The sequence below is a fragment of the Coenobita brevimanus genome, chromosome 85 (assembly GCF_032717465.1).
Source record: "Coenobita brevimanus isolate Jiangsu-jjx chromosome 85, ASM3271746v2, whole genome shotgun sequence".
Classification (NCBI taxonomy): Eukaryota; Metazoa; Arthropoda; class Malacostraca; order Decapoda; family Coenobitidae; genus Coenobita; species Coenobita brevimanus.
In genome coordinates, this window is record NC_137038.1 from 10752089 (window position 1) to 10771985 (window position 19897).

Below are 19897 nucleotides of genomic sequence, written 5' to 3' on the forward strand. Positions count from 1 at the left end.
CCTGTAAAGGAAAGAAAAGCAGTAAGAAGTGACAGGAAAGATGGGAGAAATATGAAAAGAGGAGGGCAGATACAGAAAAAGAATGATAAAGGCTAAGGAAGAAGTAGGCAGCTCTACATCAAGTGAGTGGATGCTAATTATATATACAAGTGGAAATAGATGTAATCATTCTCCTTATAACTAACAGCATGTTGATTATTTTCACGCTATGTAGGGTAGCAGATTAATCAGAGAGAGCAAACAATCCACCATCTCCATCCTGTGTATCCTCATACATGTGAAAAATCCATTTGGTAATGCATTATTCTGATTCATTACAAAACGAATTTTTCATTACCAAATTGGCCCACATTTGGTAATGAAAAATAACAAACGGCAACCCTGACAAGAAAGGGGGGAGGGGGGAGAAAGGAAGGGGTGAAGGGGCCATGGTGTAAGTAGTTGTTTGGCACCACACAGCAATTTCAAATTCCGGTTGGGAAAAAATTCGGATTTTGGGGGGATTTTTTTCTTTTTTTGGCCATTTTTCGGTTCCAATGGTCCAGGCCCACAATGTCCGGTAAGTGGGCGTTCGGAAAGTAGAGGGATTACTGTATGTATATGTATATGTATATGTATATATATATATATATATATATATATATATATATATATATATATATATATATATACAGTGGTGGGCAGCACAAACGAAGAAGGACCTTGCGCAAGCGCAAATGCGCAATCTGACAAATATTTAGCCTGCGCAATGTCGCAAAGCGCAAGCGCAAACCATTTGTATATATTTTTGGGAATTACTGAAAAATATTGAGATATTTAAATAAAACAGCATACCTACTTACTTTTATTTATTATTATTATTTTTCATTATTTGTAATTAGCACAAGTGCGCAATCTAATATTTAGCTTGTGCAATGTCGCAAAGCACTAGCGCAAATCATTTGCATATATTTGTGGGATTTACTGTAAAATATATATTGGTATAATTAAATAAATTACTAAATTAGCAACCTACCCACCACCCACGGTGACTGAGGTACAATAGGTCATTGTCCAGGAAAAACAGCCTGTATTTACCAAGGCATTGGCAAAGATCATGTGATTACTGTATCATCAACTCTCTCTCTCTCTCTCTCTCTCTCTCCGACAGAGGAGGGAGGGAATGGAGAATAAGAGAGAGGAGGGATGGAATGGAGAATAAGAGAGAGAAGAGGGACGAAGTTTATGCCTTATCTCCTCACTCAATGGGACGCTCCTTTGCCATTCCCGTATTTATTCTCTCTCTCTCTCTCTCTCTCTCTTGTCTTGTCAAGACAATTTATTTAATAATTCAATATAGATATACAAAAGCATATGTAATTCGTTACAAAAAATAAAAAATCATGAAAACAGAGTATTTAAATCAAATATCCACAGCCTAATAGGCTGTGGATATTTGATTTAAATAATATGTTTTAATGGTTTTTGTAAGGAATTGCATTTGTTAATCTTAATAAATAATGTATATTTATTATTATTTACTAATAATAATAATTTAAAAAATATTAAAAATACATTATCTCTGTTGCAGCATATTAAGAAATGCTACTACCTCCTTCCCTCCCGCCTCCCCCCACCAACCCACCCTCGTGACCCGCCCCAGCCTCCCCCATCCTTTGTCCAGCCATACGGGAAGCTCCCAAGACCACGTGTCCCTTGGATTGCGCAGTGCGCAATCCACAGGGCAGGTGTGCAAGCCCAAATTTAGTTGTCGTTGGGTCTGGTTAGTACTTGGATGGGTGACCGCCTGGGAACACCAGATGCTGTTGGCATCCCTACGTGTCAAGTGGGGTTGGTGGAGGATTAGTTCCCCTTCCTGTAAAACAATTAACTCTAAGCCCTTGGCCACCCCGTTTGGGATACATGGCGTCTGGCAATGAATGAATGAATGAATGAAGTGCAAAATTGCACATGGTCTCGTCCGGTGCGCAATGTGCAAACGATATCACCGGAGCGCAAGGGTGCGCAATTGCACTTTGCGCAAGTGTTTGTGCACCTGTCCAGCACTGTATATATATATACAGTAGGCTCGCACAGTGCGTGAGAGATTGGGCGCTCCACGACCTCGCGCACTGGGAATTCGCATACTGGGAATACATAATCTTATGTACCTGGACATTTTTTGGCCCTTAAAGACATAAAAAAGGTCAAATTTTTCAGACATTGTACTACAGATATAGCTGCAATAACAAAAATATGGGCAGTCACCTTAACAACAGTAGACAACAGGCCTGATGGATTTAAACAACAAGCGTTCTGAGGCGCGGCAACGCACTTACAGTGCCCCCGCCACCATCCCGGCCGCACCACGCTTGTTTAACGGTTGCCAATGTTGTATTATTCCAGGCTTTGACGAAGAAATTTACGGCCTGTTGAATGTTACATTTCTTCCAGAATGCAGCAACAGTCATTATGGCGGGGGTTGCAGGTATGCCAGGTGAAGCAGGTGAGTCAGGTGGGGCTGTAAAGGTGGAGAGGGAGGCGGCTGGTGAGTCAGGTGGGGCTGTGAAGGTGGAGAGGGAGGCAGCTGGTGAGTCAGGTGGGGCAGTGGAGGACGGTGGTGGGCAAGTCAGAGGAGGTGGTGAGGGGAGGATCCTCCCTCTCCTCCTCGCTACTGCTCACATTTTCGGCAATTTCCTTCATCTCTTCTTGCTTGTTTGTTTCATTCCTCATCTTGTTATGGACGTATTGGCAGTACAGTATAACAACTTGGTATTCACGAAATAAACATCATTATTATAGAACCTGGGTATCTATTCTAACTTACTGTTATTGCTTATTACTGAAGCTGTTATTGGCGATATCTTATTGTAGACTCCTCTTGAGGACCTTCCCCATGAGCCTCTAGGTCACTATTGGCGCGTTTTGTGTGGGGGGGGGGTCGCGTACTGATGGAAAATGGCGTTTTTAAGCCACTTCTTGCCTCTACCTTGTGTTTTGTGGGGTAAACTCGCGCATTCAAGGTTTTTCGTTATGATTTTTGGTCACTCGCGCACACACACACACACACACACACACATATATATATATATAGATAGATAGATAGATAGATATAGATAGATAGATAGATAGATAGATGATAGATAGATAGATGATAGATAGATAGATTGATAGATAGATAGATTTATATATATATACAGTATATATATATATAGATAGACAGATAGATAGATAGATAGATAGATAGACAGACAGATAAATAGATAGATTGATAGATAAATATTTATATATATATATAAATATATATATATATATACACACTTAATCCTCGGCTATCACTCCCAATTGGTCCCGCTATGGCTGCGCTATAGCCGAAACCGTGATAGCCGAATTGAAGAACTTATGGTAATAATTCTAATTGGTGCCATGACCTCAATATTTACCCCTAAGATACCTTTTTTGTACCACATATTAGTATATAATAGTCTAAAAATGAGCATGTTTTATGATGTGATCACGATTCTTATAAATACCCCTCACAGTTGATTCATTGATGTTATATTTCTTCCCCACACTTCGCTTGGTCTCACCATTCTCTATAAGTTTCACATTTCCAGTTTATCTTCATAACATAGGTTCTTCCTCTTCTTTATTTCCCTGCCAGGTGCTGCAGCATTATGTTGGGTGATGGTAGTGGGACAGGGAGGGGGTACGTTGGCCATGGTCATATCATAAAAAAGGTTATTGTTCTCGCTATCACTGTTCATGGTCTGAGGGTGCACACTTGAATGGTTTGGCGGGCAGGAGACTCGGTCAGGCGGCCAATCAGTGCTCGGCTGGCGCTAATGTCATACAACCAATCATGGAGTGAAGCTTTTGTTGGCTGGGTTGATCACTGGAGCCTGGCCTTTTTGAAATTTTCGAACATTTGCGGTGCGTGATAGCAGGCATTTAGTGTGTGATAAAGGTATTTGGGTAGTTTTTTATATAGGCGTGATAGCAAGAAATGCTATAGCGGAACCTGTGATAGCCGAGGGTTGAGTGTACATATATATATATATGTGTGCTAGACTGTGGCTCAAAGGTGGAAGGCATGTCTTGGTGAGGCAGTGGTGTGGAGCCAGGGCTGGGCACGGCGGGGGTCACGGGCCTGAAGAAAGTGTCACTGGTTGATTGACATAAGGAATGGTGATTCTGGCAAGTGATGGTGCACTGCCTAAAAGCGTGCACTTCCTCCACATTTCCCAGGGGCCCTACCTCTCTGTCGCCGTCCGGGTGTTCAAGGTAGTCCAGAATGAACTTGACATGCTCCCGGAGTGCACTCAGCTTGGTGATGGCTGGAGTAATGGTGCGCTGAGAGGAGTCCACATCATTGCCGCTGTCCTCATCAGAATCTTCCAGCTGGGTACTTGTACCTGCAACTGAAGATGCGTTCTCGATATCAGACATGATCTGATACTCTGGATCACTCTCGTCGTCATCCAACCACTCGTGCACTTCGTCCACATCCACCTCATCGCCAGCCACACGAAGACGCGCATGGAAGTCATCCATGTCAAAATCTAGAAAGTCGTGCACCACATCTGCTCCAAGAAGCAAATGAGACCAACCACTTTCCAGAGTCTTGACAGACCCTTCCCTCCATGCACTGGCCCAGTTCCAAATAGCTGACTTGAGGTTGTAGCGCTGAAGGTTTTCCAAAGTCCACTGGCCTCGTGTCCCGTACCTCCCTGCGCTCGTTCTCGTCCTCGAGAACAACCATCACCTCGTCCAGGAACTTCAGATGGTACAGCCTCTTCGTAGCCACGATTACTCCTTGGTCCATTGGTTGGATGAGAGTAGTCGTATTAGGTGGCAAAAACAAGCACTTAATGCGGCCATTCTCAGCCACCAACTCCTAGTCGGACGGATGTGCAGATGCATTGTCCAAGAGAAGGAGAGCCTTTACCTGGTTGCTTGGGATTCTCAGTGTCTTCATCTGATAATGGACGACCTCTTTGACGAAGTGCTGGTGAAACCAGTCTTTGAAGGTCTTGGCTGTGAACCAAGCCTTCACAGAATGGTACCAAACAACAGGAAGGACATCCATCACCCCACGAAGGCATCGAGGCTGCTTTGCACAGCTAACAATAACGGGCTTGAGCCGGTGCATGCCGTTAGCACTGGCGCAACACAAAGCAGACAGCTGCTGCTTGGAGAGCTTGCATCCAGGTACACACTTTTCCATCTCCTCTGCTAGGGTGTTCATTGGCAGTGAGTGATAGAATAGACCAGTTTCAACAGCGTTGTAGACCTGACCAAGAGTGAGGCCCTCCCTGTCGATCAAGCCCTTCACCTTCTACTGAAACTCTTCTACTCCCTCCTTGTTGGCGTCCAAAGCTTCGCCATGGGCCTTACGGCTGGTAAGTCCATGTCATAACTTGAAAGCGAAGAGCCAACCCTAGGATGCCTTGAAGTCTGGGGTGTCATGTAACCTTGCGAACTTCTCGGTGGCAGCCTTCAGCTCCGTACCACGCAACAAACCCACAAGCAACACATTGTTGACGATACCAAATCAGTGTGGAGCAGTCGATTTCTGCAAACCTGGAAGGGTACATAATCTTCCTCTGCACACTGCGTGTGGTCTTCGATGTGAAGTCAGCTGTGTACTGGGTGAGTTTGTCCCGGGATTTTTGATATTGAACAAGGTAGAGTGGGCCAGGTTGAATTCTTGTAGGATGTGGGACGTCAACCATCCCGCATTCACCTTCTCCAAAATCTCCCTCTTCTCCCCCAGAGTCAGAACCACTCATTTCCTCTTCTTGGGTGGCGGGGCCATTGTCACACACACGAATACAAGGCAGCAGAGGAACAGCAGGGCCTGCAGCAGGTAGGGCACCACCACAAAAGGAAGCATGTGGGCAGCCATGGCGACAAGCATGCACACACGATGATGGGTAGACAGGAAATGGGGAGGAGGCAGGGGAGCTCTGCCGGATGTCGGCGGAACTACACGCCAAAACACAGATGTTTGTCACCGTGTGGCAAGTTCAAAGTACAGTTGAAAACGTCAGATTTTTTTTTTTTTTTTAGATTTCTGGCCATTTTTGGTTTCCAACAGCCCGAGCTCAAAATGTCCGGGACTTAGGGTGTCCAGGACTTGGGCGTCCAGGTCTCAAAGGGATTACTGTATGTATATATTATATATATATATATATATATATATATATATATATATATATATTCATCCATCCATTATCCAAGCCTATGTCGCCCCATGAGGAGCACAGGAACCCGGGGCTAGGCAAGTTGGTCCTGACATTTAAGATGAGGGTGACCAGCCTCACTCATCCCTGAGTGGTATTACATGAGCAATAAACCCCAACCATCCCTTGGATGTAAACCTACACAGGCTCAGTCCAACTGGAGCACCTTAATTGCCCACTAAGCCACCAGGTGCAATAATTTAGTTACATGGTAACCATCCAGCATAGTAAATGGTTTTCTGGTGTACAGGAAACCTTTTGGCCTGTCACTCAGTGTAGAGTTACCCATAGGCAGAAGGAAGAGGAAAGAATGAAGGTAAGAATGACAGAAGAGGGAGTGTAAAGTCACAGTAGGCAGAAGAAAGAGGTAAGCGTGAAGGAAAGAAAGACAGAAGAGAAAGGATGGAAGAGAGGAAAGGGAAGGCACCCAAAGAAGCGCTACATCAAGTGAGTGGACGGTGAGCGCCCCCACCTACCAATATATATACTGTACATATATATACAGTGAAGTCTCTTTTATCCGAAAATCATTGGACTTTCAAAGTTTTGTTTAATCAATTTTTTTGGATAAAAGATACTGTAATAATATGCAGGATACAAGGGAACAGTATTGTACTCACCTGGCACCCATTTCTGGTGACGTCTAGCCCACCACCAGCACCAGCACCCCAAAAGCCACTCAACCATCACCAAAACACTTAACACACAGTAGTAACTACGTATGTAACTGCACTTTTGTAACTGTAATAGAAACTGTCAACTTAAATAAATCTTCACTCAAATAAACTTAAACAATCCTTCACCAAAACACTTACGTAATTCACAGTAAGCAATTTGAACAAATAAATTCTTAAACCTAATTGTTTTTTTCATATTTTCTGTTTCCTTATTCAATCATTTCCACAGCATCCACATCATCTCCCACATCATCCAAATCTTCCGAGGCGGTGGATGCAGGTGAGGGAGTGACTAGCGGAGCAACCGTAAACTAAAGCTAGTGGTGAGAAACAAGCCTGCCGTGTTTGAATTTTCGGATAGATTTCAGATTTTTGCAGTTAATCGAGATGAGAACATTTTAGTAAAACTTACGATTAATGGCATATTACGGTTAAAAGAATTTCGGATAAAAGAGACTCCACTGTATAAATAATTTATCATGCAGAGTTCACAAAATAAATTTCAAACCTACACTGCATTCTTATTTAAGTCATTAATCAGCATAAAAAATGCACAGTGTACACTACATCTTTTTAGGAGTATCTCAATAAAGACGATAAAAAAAAAGTTCTGAGCTCCTGCACAATGAAATGATGTGTGAGACAAACATGAGCCTACCCCTGTGTTCTGTGTGGGTATCTGGAGTGCTAATGCCAACGCGTTGTGATCAAAGCTCTCGTCTAGTGCAATCAGCGCCCCGTGTACACCAGACTCTATCAGGTTGTTGGCATATTCCTGAAAATACAAAAAAAATTTATTTCCTGTTAAGGTACTACCATGAGCTAAGGATTACCATCAATCAATTTCCTGCACTGCATCTTACTTTACAACTTCCTTATTCCTCCCCAAAGATCTGAGAGTATGCTTCTTTCACATGCTGTTTTGTTGTGGCTTTCATACTGATACAACACAAAAAGTTTCACGTAACACTACCCATCACCACAGTCAGCAAGAAACTTCTGTTTATGATTAATACAGGGTAACACTATCACATCAGATGCATTTTGTTATCATCTGCCCATCACAATATAGTAATGGGCAGCCTAGACAACAACTAATGGCCCCATATATACTTTAAGTCTGCATTACATATCATGAATGCGCTGCAAAATACAGTACAGTTCTTCCCCACAGTACGCGAGTTCAGAGTACGCAATCCTCATTGTACGCAAGAACCAATTTTTTATCGAATTTTAGTGTATTTTTTAATAGTGACACGAACTGAACTCGTAATAGACGAGACAGCAGCGAAGAGTGGCCCAAATCCGGGGTTTACCCTGAGCACGCGACACTGGCACCCCAAGAAGCACCAACCACCAGCGATGGAGAGTGGAGACTTCTCGATGAGCCATTTCCTGGGGGGGATCAAGAGGATGATGTGGTTTGAGGTGTCAGAAATAGACTTTAAAGGGTTTATGAAGGAAGTGAGTGCATTAGCTAGTGAAAGTGTCGAAAGTGCTGGTGACTAGACTGCCGAGGAAGGTGGTGTGTCGAGTGGTGCAGGAGATGCACGCTAGGGTTCCTAGACAATTCGCCGTCAGACAGTTCCTCGTCAAAACATGGGTGATTCCCCATCAGTATACTTACTATTAATTAATCAATCCTTTAATAACTGTATTTCAGGGGGATCCATATAAGTCAATGTTCAATAGCGCAGACTTTGGATATTATTTATTAGTTGCACCTTTAGTCAATATTGACTAAAGGTCTACCTATCTATCTATAGCCCGATGCCCTAATCCCACAAAGGGTGGCCGCAGATAAAACGCCTCCAAGTCGCTCTGTCACCCTCCATTTGACTACCCTCCCCCCAACTCACTCCCCCCTCCCTCATATACCTCTCAACTCCATCCCTTCACCTCATCCTCGGTCTACCCCTCCCTCTCCCTCCCTCTACCTTACCTACATACACCCTCTGAGTCAGTCTTTCATTCTCCATTCTCTTCACATGTCCAAACCACCTCAGTGTATTTCTCCTAATCTTCTCAACCACATCCACATCCACCCCACAACGTTCCTTCACTTCTTCATTCGTCAACCTGTCCCTCCACGTCACTCCACATGCTCCTCTCAAATAACTCATTTCCACTGCTCTCACTCTTGACTTGTTCCCCTCTTGCAAGGTCCACGCCTCACTTCCATATGTCAGGGTAGGGATCATAATACTATCATGCAATGACTTCTTAACTTCCATGCTCACCTCCCTATTTCTCATCACTGCTTTCACTGTACCAACAACCTTCCTTCCCTGCTGTACCCTTTCATGCACTTCATCCCCCAAAGTTCCATCCTTACTCATCACACTACCCAAGTACTTGAATGCACTCACATTCTCCATATCCTCACCATCCAACCTCACTGCACACTCTGTGACTTCATTCCTCTCAAACACCATATCTTTACTTTTGTTTACATTAACTTTCAGATTCCTCCTCCTAACACTGTCCCAAATTCATTCACCAAACCTTGCAGCTCCCACTCATCTTCGCTCAACAACACTGTATCATCAGCAAACAGCAACACCGGAATCTTCCAAATCTCACCCTCATTCATTAAAGCCACCCCCACATCCACTGCCCTACCTTGCACCTCCTTTACAACCCCATCCATGTATATATTAAACAGCCATGGAGACATCACACAACCCTGTTTCAGTCCCACATTAAGATCAAAGAACTCACTCAGCTCACCATCCACTCGCACCGTAGCCCTAGCTCCCTCATATGTACTCTTCACAGCACTCAACAATTTCCCCTCCACTCAATATATTCTTAATACCTTCCACATACCTTGCCTATCTATTCTGTCATAAGCTTTCTCCAAGTCCATGAAGGCAGCATACACTTTCTTTCCCTTCTCTAGATACTTCTCCACTAAACATCTTAGAACAAATATCTGATCTACACACCCTTTTCCCTTCCTAAATCCCCCTTGTTCATCTCCAACTAGCTCCTCTGTCATATGCCTAAACCAATCAATGAGTATTCTACCATATATTTTACCAGTCACACTAAGAAGCCAAATACCCCTATAGTTACCACATACTTCTCTCTCCCCTTTTCCTTCGTATAAAGGAACAATTATAGCTGATTTCGAGTCCTCTGGAACCCTTCCCTCTTCCCAAGCCAATCTACACAACTTCCATTTCCACTCCACAACAATCTCACCCCCATACCTAAGCATTTCACCACACACTCCATCAATTCCTGGGGCCTTTCCCAACTTAATCTTCATCGCTTCCACTACTTCTGCCCTACTGATCTCTTCCTCTCTCCTCTCATCTCTTCTTCTCCCAGCCATTCCCCAACCACTTATACTCGTACTGCTCTCACTCTCTACATTCAACAAATCCTCAAAGTGCTTCTTCCATCTCCACAATTTCTCTCTCTTCTCCACCAACAATCTATTATTCCTATCTTTCACTCCCCTACTATATCCCCTTTCACACTGCCTTACTTTCTTTACCTCCTTCCAAAACAATTTCTTACTCTCCCTCCATTTCACACTCAGATTCCTCCCAAACTCTTCATCCACTTTCTTCTTACTCTCCTTCACCAGTCTCTTCACCTCCCTTCTCCTGCTCACATATGCCTCTCTCTTCTCTCTCTCATCTTCTCCCCTACCTCTACTCGCTAACCATTCACTATATGCCTTCTTTTGTTCCACAGCTCATTTCACCTCATTATTCCACCATGCTGTCCCTTGCACATCCTTGCATCTCCTCCTCACTCCACAAACCACCTCACACTAAAAGTGCAATAAATAATTAATATCCAAAGCCTACGCTATTGAACACAGACTTTGATGGTTATTAAAATACTGATTAATTAATAATAAATATACTGTATTTATAGAATGAAGGGGAATTGTCCAGGGTAAGAATTGTCCTGACGGGGAATAGTCCATGTTTCGATGGGGAATTGTCTGACAGCGAATTGACTTGATGGCGAATTCTCTCCTGCATCACTCGACACACCATCTTCCTCACCACTCTCGTCACCAGCACTTTCGACACTTTCACTAGCTAATGCACTCACTTCGTTCATAAACCCTTCAAAGTCTATTTCTGACACCTCAGACATTGCATCATCCTCTTGATCCTCCCCAGGAAATGGCTCATAGACACGTCTCCACTCTCCATCACTGGCGGTTTAATTAACTTGTTTCTTCCTTGCTGTAGTTGCCTTTGAATTATTCTAGCGTCACCCATAGCCGTCTTCATTAATGATGGCGAATTGTCTTCTTATTGTTGTGACGGCGAATTGACTTGATGCCAAATTGTCCCGAAACCGAGTGGTGTAGGAGACAATTCGCTTGCTGTCCTCTTGGGTCACGGTGAGCAGCCATATTCTTGTTGATATAGTTAAGCCATATCATTGCTGACATAGTAAAGCCATAATCTTGGTGATTTATCTTAGGTAATATGTCTTAGACAGTTCCCCTGTACAGAGCAATACTTTGGCCTGAAAGGAGTCTCAAGGGTTGCCAATGAAGGGGGGTGCCGCCCATATGTAATTTTTTCCGTAAGTGTATGTATTCATAGTACGCGAATTCCTAGTACGAGCAGTCCTCTGCCGCCCATATAGGAGCATACTAGGGGGAAGAACTGTACACACATCTTCCCACATACCAGGTGCTGTGAACTGGGAGAACAGGCAGGTCAGCTTTATAGGTATCAATGAAATTTAAAGTGACATTATTTCTTTAAATTACTGAAGAATTAATGGCAAACATGAGCATTCTAAAAGATGTTAAATAATAAAGATTTACTATACTATACTCACCTACAACATCTCTCCATCATGCTCCAAGTTTATCTCTCCTTCTAACCACTCCATTCTCATATACAGTACTCTCTTGTTTAATCTGTCATGCTCTGTTCATTCCATACTTCATAATGCAGTGACACAACAGAAGGGAAACATCTGAACAAATCAAGGAAGCTTATAGAGCCAAAACATCTGACAGAACAACATACTCTGCCTTTTTACACAACTATAGTACTTACTAGCACACTGTATACCAAACAGCTGTCTGTCTGAGATATAACCACTTGTAAGAAAAATGTAAGAATGTATTATCACCACTAATGGAGATCCCTCTGAATTTATGAAATAGTATTCTGTGATGTACTGTAATTTTAGTGTGCAGTATGACATGACAGTCAGACCCATATGAGGGGTACATTTAACAGTTTAATCAACTACAGCATATTGTATTTATATTAAAGTTTGCAAAGATGATGACAAAGACTTTAACATCCTTTTTTATACCACCCACACACGCATGCACGCACGCATGCACAAACGCAAGCACGCACACAAATACACACACATAAGAGACTAATGTGGAAACTAGAATATATAGGAGGACTGAAGGGGAAACTTCTGGAATGGATGAGAGACTTTTTGAGAGACAGACAAATGAGGACAGTAATAAAGGATAGGATGTCTGGATGGATGGAAGTAACAAGTGGAGTCCCTCAAGACTCAGTGTTGGCGCCAGTAATGTTCCTGATTTACGTAAATGATATGGTAGATGGAGTGAACAGTTATGCAAGTCTGTTTGCTGATGATGTCAAGATCTTGAGGAAGGTAGAGGTTGAGGAGGATTGTAAAATACTGCAGGAGGATTTGGATAGGATACACGATTGGAGCCGGACGTGGGAAATGAAATTTAATGTAAAGAAATGTAAAATATTGGAAATGGGTAAAAGTACCAGGAGGCCATCACTGAATTATTTGTTGGGTAAAGAATTAATCACAAAAAGGAGAGAAGAGAAAGATTTGGGAGTGCTGGTCCAAGATAGTTTATCACCAGAAAAGCACATTAACAAGATAGTTGGAGAGACTTATAAACTCCTGACGAACATAAGAGTAGCATTTCATTATATGGATGAGGAGATGATGAAAAAATTGATAGTGGCCATGATCCGCCCCAGGTTAGAATATGCAGCGGTAGTGTGGTCCCCACACAAAAAGAAAGATATAAACAAGATTGAGAGAATACAAAGAACAGCAACCAAGATGGTCCCCAGTCTGACAGACCTGTCATACAGAGAGAGGCTGGAAAAACTGGATTTGCCTTCCTTAGAGGAAAGGAGAAAGAGGGGAGACATGATTGCAGTGTTCAGGACCATGGTGGGAGTAGATAAAATTGACAAAGAAGATCTGTTTGTATGGGATAAGAGAGCAACAAGAGGACACGGCATGAAATTGAAAAAGTCAAGCTGCTTGAAGGATATCAAGAAATATAGCTTTCCTTACAGAAGTACAGACTTATGGAATAGCCTGGACAAAGAGATCGTCCAGTCTAAAAACTTAAACGAGTTTAAAGGTAAATTTGACTTATTGAGAAACAGCGACAGAAACCCACGAGCATAGTACATTCCGTGTATATCACAATTAGGTATATTAGGTAAATACTAAGAGGTGGTGCATGAGAAAAACATTCATGTGTGTAAAGGTAGACTTGATAAATGTGGATATGGAGACAGGACAACATGAGCATTGCTCAATTCCTGTATACTACAAATAGGTAAATACAAATAGGTAAATACACACACACACCAGGCGCCAAGCAGAGTGGATGCACGTCAACACCACTCCGTACCTGGCCAAACCTGGCCAGTGGTTATACCTAAATTAGTATCTTTATATGAGTCAAGCTCTGTACCAGGTTAGACTAAATGGTGTCCTAATATAAAAAGAAGTTTTAAGTGAGACTTGTTCAGATAGTAAAGAAAACAAAGTAGTGCAAAAATGTGCAAGATCAGCTGATCAGTTGTTTAGTCTACGACTCTGCGCCAGGGAATGTACTGTAAGTAGAATCTGTGCTCTTAGTACTGCATGATGGCCTACTTTTGTAAAGCAAATTTGGAAAAGAAAAGGGATAATGGTAGAAAGCAGGATGATTATTTCTGCCAAGAACTGGTTGAAATGGAGACTTACAATAAACTGGTGGAACGAGTAAGCAGATTAGAGATGGCTTTTCAGAATGAAATTGATGAAATAAAGAAACAGTTTCATTGGCAGTTAGGAAGAAATAGAAAAATTAGGAAAAGAAGTCAACAAGAAAGACACAACAATAGATAAGCTGACAGTAGAGGTGGGTTCACTTAGGAGGAAAATTAGTGAAATAGCAGGTACAGCAGTCAACCACGAAAGTATTAATGAGGAGATCAGAAATGATACAGACACAATTAGGCAAGCAAGCAATCTGATAGATCAGAGCAGTGATATTGAGAAGATAACATAGGTGAATGAAGCAGTGCAAAGCTACAAAAATGATGTGGAAACCACATATGCTGAAATGGTGAAAGTAAAGAAAGACTTGGAAACAATGGTGGAAAAAAAAGCATTAAAAAGGAAGTGAAAAGAATAATCCAAAACAACCCTAAATTGGTCAGAGATTCAGTAGATATCAACAAATCTATAGTAATCACTGGTACAGAAGAGGAAGAAATAAGAAACAAGATCTTGAGAGACAAAAAGGAGATGGCAAATGTAATAAGCATACTGAAGGAAGTATCAGAGGAAATCTGTAATAAAGACATAGAGGACCACAAAAGGTTAGGGAACTACGAGAGAAATAAGTCAAGGCCCCTAAAGGTAACCTTCCAGAGTGTAAAACACTGTGGAGGAGATACTAAAAAATGCAAAAGAAACTCATTGAAAAAGAGGATTTCAAAAATGTATGGATAAAAAGATGTCTAACTCAAGAAGAGCTGGAATTACTAAAGGAGAAGAGGGAGGAAGCAAAAACAAAGAACGAGGGATGATCAGAGGAGGAGAAGTATGGTATACATTTTTTTACAAAGTACTGTAATAGGATTGCAGGTTCGAAAGTGGTACATAAACAGGAGGGATTAAAAAGAAGGAAGGTAGTAAAACCATGTCATGACAAGTATGTAAATAAGACGACTAAGTTGATATACTCAAATGTGGATGGAATCATATCTAAATTATTAGAGATGAATGATTATATCAGAGAAAATGAACCACATATAATATGCCTAACTGAAACAAAATTAACACCAAGGATATCAAATGACATCCTAAACTTTGAGGAGTACAATATATGGAGAAGAGATAGGAGCTTAAAAAAAGGAGGAGGAATTATAATATTAACAAAGAAAAATCTAAAAGTCAAAGAAACAGAACTAGATATACCCTCACTAGTAGAACTGACTGCAGCAGAGATCAATACATCTGAAGGGAAAGTAATTGTAGCCAATTTGTACATGCCACCCAGATCAAACAATGGGAAAGAGGCAAATATGAGGATCTGGCAGAGAGTACAATTCAGAGTTTAAGAGCATTACTACATAGACTGGAAGAGAAATCAGAAAGAATTATGCTAACTGAAGATTTTACTACAAATATAAATTGGAATACTCTAGATATAATAAGCCAAGAAAGCTGTTGGGACCAAAAGCTCCTGGATCTCGTGCAGGAGTTTTTCCTAGAGCAACATGTAAGGAAAAGCACCAGAAAAAGAGGACTTGATGCACCCTCAGTGCTAGATCTTATATTTACTAGGCAAGTAAATGATACTGACAATTTAATGTATCACCCTCCATTTGGCAAAAGCGACAATGCAGTACTAAATTGCATCTTCAGGATTACAGATGACATAGTTAAGAGCAATTAAAGTTACAAAAAGTGCCTAAACTATAAGAAGGGAAACTATCATGACCTAAAGAAGTACTTCTTAGAAACTGACAGGGAAAAGGAACTTAGAGGACAAGATTTAAATGCTATATATAAAAAATTCTGTTCTCTTTATGAAATAGGAGTCCAGAAGTACATTCCACAGCATAAAGAAGCAGAAAAGAAAATAAAGAAATGGTTCAATACAGAATGTAAAAAATCAAAAGAAAAAAGAGATTTGTTGTGGAATAGATACAGAAGACACAATAGTGAGAGGGCATATAACAACTATAAACAGGCATGAAACGATTATACAAGAATAAGGAGGGAAGCGCAAAAAAAGTTTGAGGAGGATATCATAAATAAAAGTAGTGATCAACCGAAGCTATTTTACAGCTACATCAGAAGCAACACCAAAGTAAAAGATAAAATACAATCCATTATGGATGAGGGGATCACCTATACACAAGAAAAAGATATTTGTGAGGCACTAAACAAGAATTTCCAATCAGTTTTTACAGAAGAAAATAATTTTGAGAGGGATGATATGGAACAGGCATGCCCACACATATTACCAGATATACAAATATCAGAAAAAGAAATACAGGAGAAGCTAAGCAAATTAGACAAAGGTAAAGCAAATAGTCCTGATGAAATTTCATGCTGGGTGCTACATGAATGTGCAAAGGAGTTAAGTAAACCATTATTTTTAATTTTCAAGGATCCTTGGGACAAGGTAAGCTACCTAATATTTGGAAGAAAGCAAACATTGTTCCCTTATTCAAGAAAGGAAATAGACAAAATCCACTCAACTACCGACCAGTATCACTAACCAGTGTTGTACGCACGGTATTTGAAAAGCTGATAAGAAAAGCTTGGGTAAATCATCTGGAAGAACACAATATGAAAACAGAAAGACAGTCTGGTTTCAGAAAAGGAAAATCTTGTGTTACTAATCTGTTGAGCTATTATGATAGAGTAACAGCAACATTACAGAAAAGAGAAGGATGAGTGGACAGTATCTATTTAGATTTTAAGAAAGCATGGGCGATTGTATGTGTATATGCTCCAACAGAGGATCGAGTGGCAAGAGTGAAAGATGAGTTTTGGGCGAGAGTAGAAGCATGTATGGACAAGTTTGAGAGGAGCGAGAGAGTGCTGTTGATTGGAGACATGAATGGCAAAGTCGGGAATGTACGAGTGGATGGAGTGGTTGGTCAGTGGGGTGTGCCAGCGGAAGTAGATGGGAATGGTAGTGCTTTGGTGGACATCTGTGCTGGTAAGGGGTTGGCAATAGCCAACACCTACTTTCGCCATAAGATGATCCACCGGTATACATGGAGAGTAATGAGGAGGATGGATGGTGAACTTGTTGAACGAAAGGCAATGATAGACTACGTGTGTGTGGATGAGCGAATGAGAAGACAAGTGTTGGATGCAAGGGTGTGGAGAGGGTGGGGGAATGGAGTCTCGGACCATCACTTAGTGATGGCCAAGGTAGAGCTGCAAAGAAAGTGGTTGAGGAGGCGAAGGGGAAGACAGGAGGAAGCAGCTCCTGTGAGAAGAGTGGAGAAATTGCAAGATAGTGAGAAGAGGACAGAGTATAAGAGCATAGTGGAAGAAAGATTGGGAAGGTATGAGCTAGAGCAGATGGAAGGGGTGGAAGACGTATGTAAGATATTCACGGAAGAGATAAGCACAGCGTGTGAGGCGGTTTGTGGAGTGAGGAGGAGATGCAAGGGTGTGCAAGGGACAGCATGGTGGAATGATGAGGTGAAACGAGCTGTGGAACAAAAGAAGAAGGCATATGGTGAATGGTTGGCGAGTAGAGGTAGGGGAGAAGATGAGAGAGAGAAGAGAGAAGTATATGTGAGCAGGAGAAGGGAGGTTAAGAGACTGGTGAAGGAGAGTAAGAAGAAAGTGGATGAAGAGTTTGGGAGGAATCTGAGTGTGAAATGGAGGGAGAGTAAGAAATTGTTTTGGAAGGAGGTAAAGAAAGTAAGGCAGTGTGAAAGGGGAAATAGTAGGGGAGTGAAAGATAGGAATAATAGATTGTTGGTGGAGAAGAGAGAGAAATTGAGGAGATGGAAGGAGCACTTTGAGGATTTGTTGAATGTAGAGAGTGAGAGCAGTGTGAGTATAAGTGGTTGGGGAATGGCTGGGAGAAGAAGAGATGAGAGGAGGGAGGAAGAGATCAGTAGGTCGGAAGTAGTGGAAGCGATGAAGAAGATTAAGCTGGGAAAGGCCCCAGGAATTGATGGAGTGTGTGGTGAAATGCTTAGGTATGGGGGTGAGATTGTTGTGGAGTGGATATGGAAGTTGTGTAGATTGGCTGGGGAAGAGGGAAGGGTTCCAGAGGACTGGAAATCAGGTATAATTGTTCCTCTGTACAAAGGAAAAGGGGAGAGAGAAGTATGTGGTAACCATAGGGGTATTTGCCTTCTTAGTGTGACTGGTAAAATATATGGTAGAATACTCATTGATAGGGTTAGGCATATGACAGAGGAGCTAGTTGGAGAAGAACAAGGGGGATTTAGGAAGGGAAAAGGGTGTGTAGATCAGATATTTGTTCTAAGATGTTTAGTGGAGAAGTATCTAGAGAAGGGAAGGAAAGTGTACGCTGCCTTCATGGACTTGGAGAAAGCTTATGACAGAATAGATAGGAAAGGTATGTGGAAGGTATTAAGAATATATGGAGTGGAGGGGAAATTGTTGAGTGCTGTGAAGAGTATGTACGAGGGAGCTAGGGCTACGGTGCGAGTGGATGGTGAGCTGAGTGAGTTCTTTGATCTCAATGTGGGACTGAAACAGGGGTGTGTAATGTCTCCTTGGCTGTTTAATATATATATGGATGGGGTCGTAAAGGAGGTACAAGGTAGGGCAGTGGATGTGGGGTGGCCTTAATGAATGAGGGTGAGATTTGGAAGCTTCCGGTGTTGCTGTTTGCTGATGATACAGTATTGTTGAGTGAAGATGAATGGGAGTTGCAAGGTTTGGTGAATGAATTTGGGACAGTGTGTAGGAGGAGGAAGCTGAAAGTTAATGTAAACAAAAGTAAAGTTATGGTGTTTGAGAGGAATGAAGTTACAGAGTGTGCAGTGAGGTTGGATGGTGAGGATATGGAGAATGTGAGTGCATTCAAGTACTTGGGTAGTGTGATGAGTAAGGATGGAACTTTGGGGGATGAAGTACGTGAAAGGGTACAGCAGGGAAGGAAGGTTGTTGGCACACTGAAAGCAGTGATGAGAAATAGGGAGGTGAGTATGGAAGTTAAGAAGTCACTGCATGATGGTATTGTGATCCCTACCCTGACGTATGGAAGCGAGGCGTGGACCTTGCAAGAGGGGAACAAGTCAAGAGTGAGAGCAGTGGAAATGAGTTACTTGAGAGGAGCATGTGGAGGACATGGAGGGACAGGTTGTGAATGAAGAAGTGAAGGAACGTTGTGGGGTAGATGTGGATGTGGTTGAAAAGATTAGGAGAAATACACTGAGGTGGTTTGGACATGTGGAGAGGATGGAGAATGAAAGACTGACTAAGAGGGTGTATGTAGGTGAGGTGGAGGGAGGGAGAGGGAGGGGTAGACCGAGGATGAGGTGGAGGGATGGAGTTGAGAGGTATATGAGGGAGGGGGGGGTGAGTTGGGGGGAGGGGAGTCAAATGGTGGGTGACAGAGTGACTTGGAGGCGTTTTGTCTGCGGCCACCCTTTGCGGGATTAGGGCGTCGGGCTATAGATAGATAGATAGATAGATTTGACAGAGTACCGCAGCAAAGGCTTTTATGGAAACTGTACCATCAAGAAGGAGTTCGAGGCAAACTGTATTGTTGGATGCAAGATTTTCTCAAAAAATGAGAACAGTACTAAGGGGAAATTACTCATCATGGAGAGAAGTGACTAGCGGAGTTCCACAGGGCTCACTGCTGGCACCAATCATGTTTTTAGTGTATATAAATGATATAGATAGCAACACTGGAAATGAAAGCTATCTAAACATGTTTGCCGATGATGCAAAAATACAAAGGAGAATTACTAATGCAGACTCTTGTAAAGAGCTACAAGAAGAACTAAATAAACTTCATGAATGGAGCAATACATGGCAAATGGAATTCAATGTGGACAAGTGTCATGTAATCAAGTTTGGTAAAAGTGGAAAAAGACCTGATTGAGATTATAAGTTAGGAACATAAAATCCTACACACATCAGAAAGAGAGAAGGACCTAGGTGTGATCATTAATAATCGACTATCTCCGGCTGACCACATCAGTGAGAAGGTACGGAACATGTATACGCTGCTTGCAAATA

The 19897-nt window shown here is 42.0% G+C and overlaps 1 protein-coding gene across 1 annotated transcript in view; it reads right to left on the reverse strand.

The window, feature by feature from the left end:
• Positions 1–19897, reverse strand: part of Liprin-alpha (PTPRF interacting protein alpha) — a 332503-nt gene that overhangs the window by 12707 nt on the left and 299899 nt on the right. Inside the window, exon 24 of the mRNA XM_080280589.1 lies at positions 7560–7676. Coding sequence (XP_080136715.1) covers positions 7560–7676 — 117 coding nt within the window. The remainder of the gene's footprint in view (positions 1–7559; positions 7677–19897) is intronic.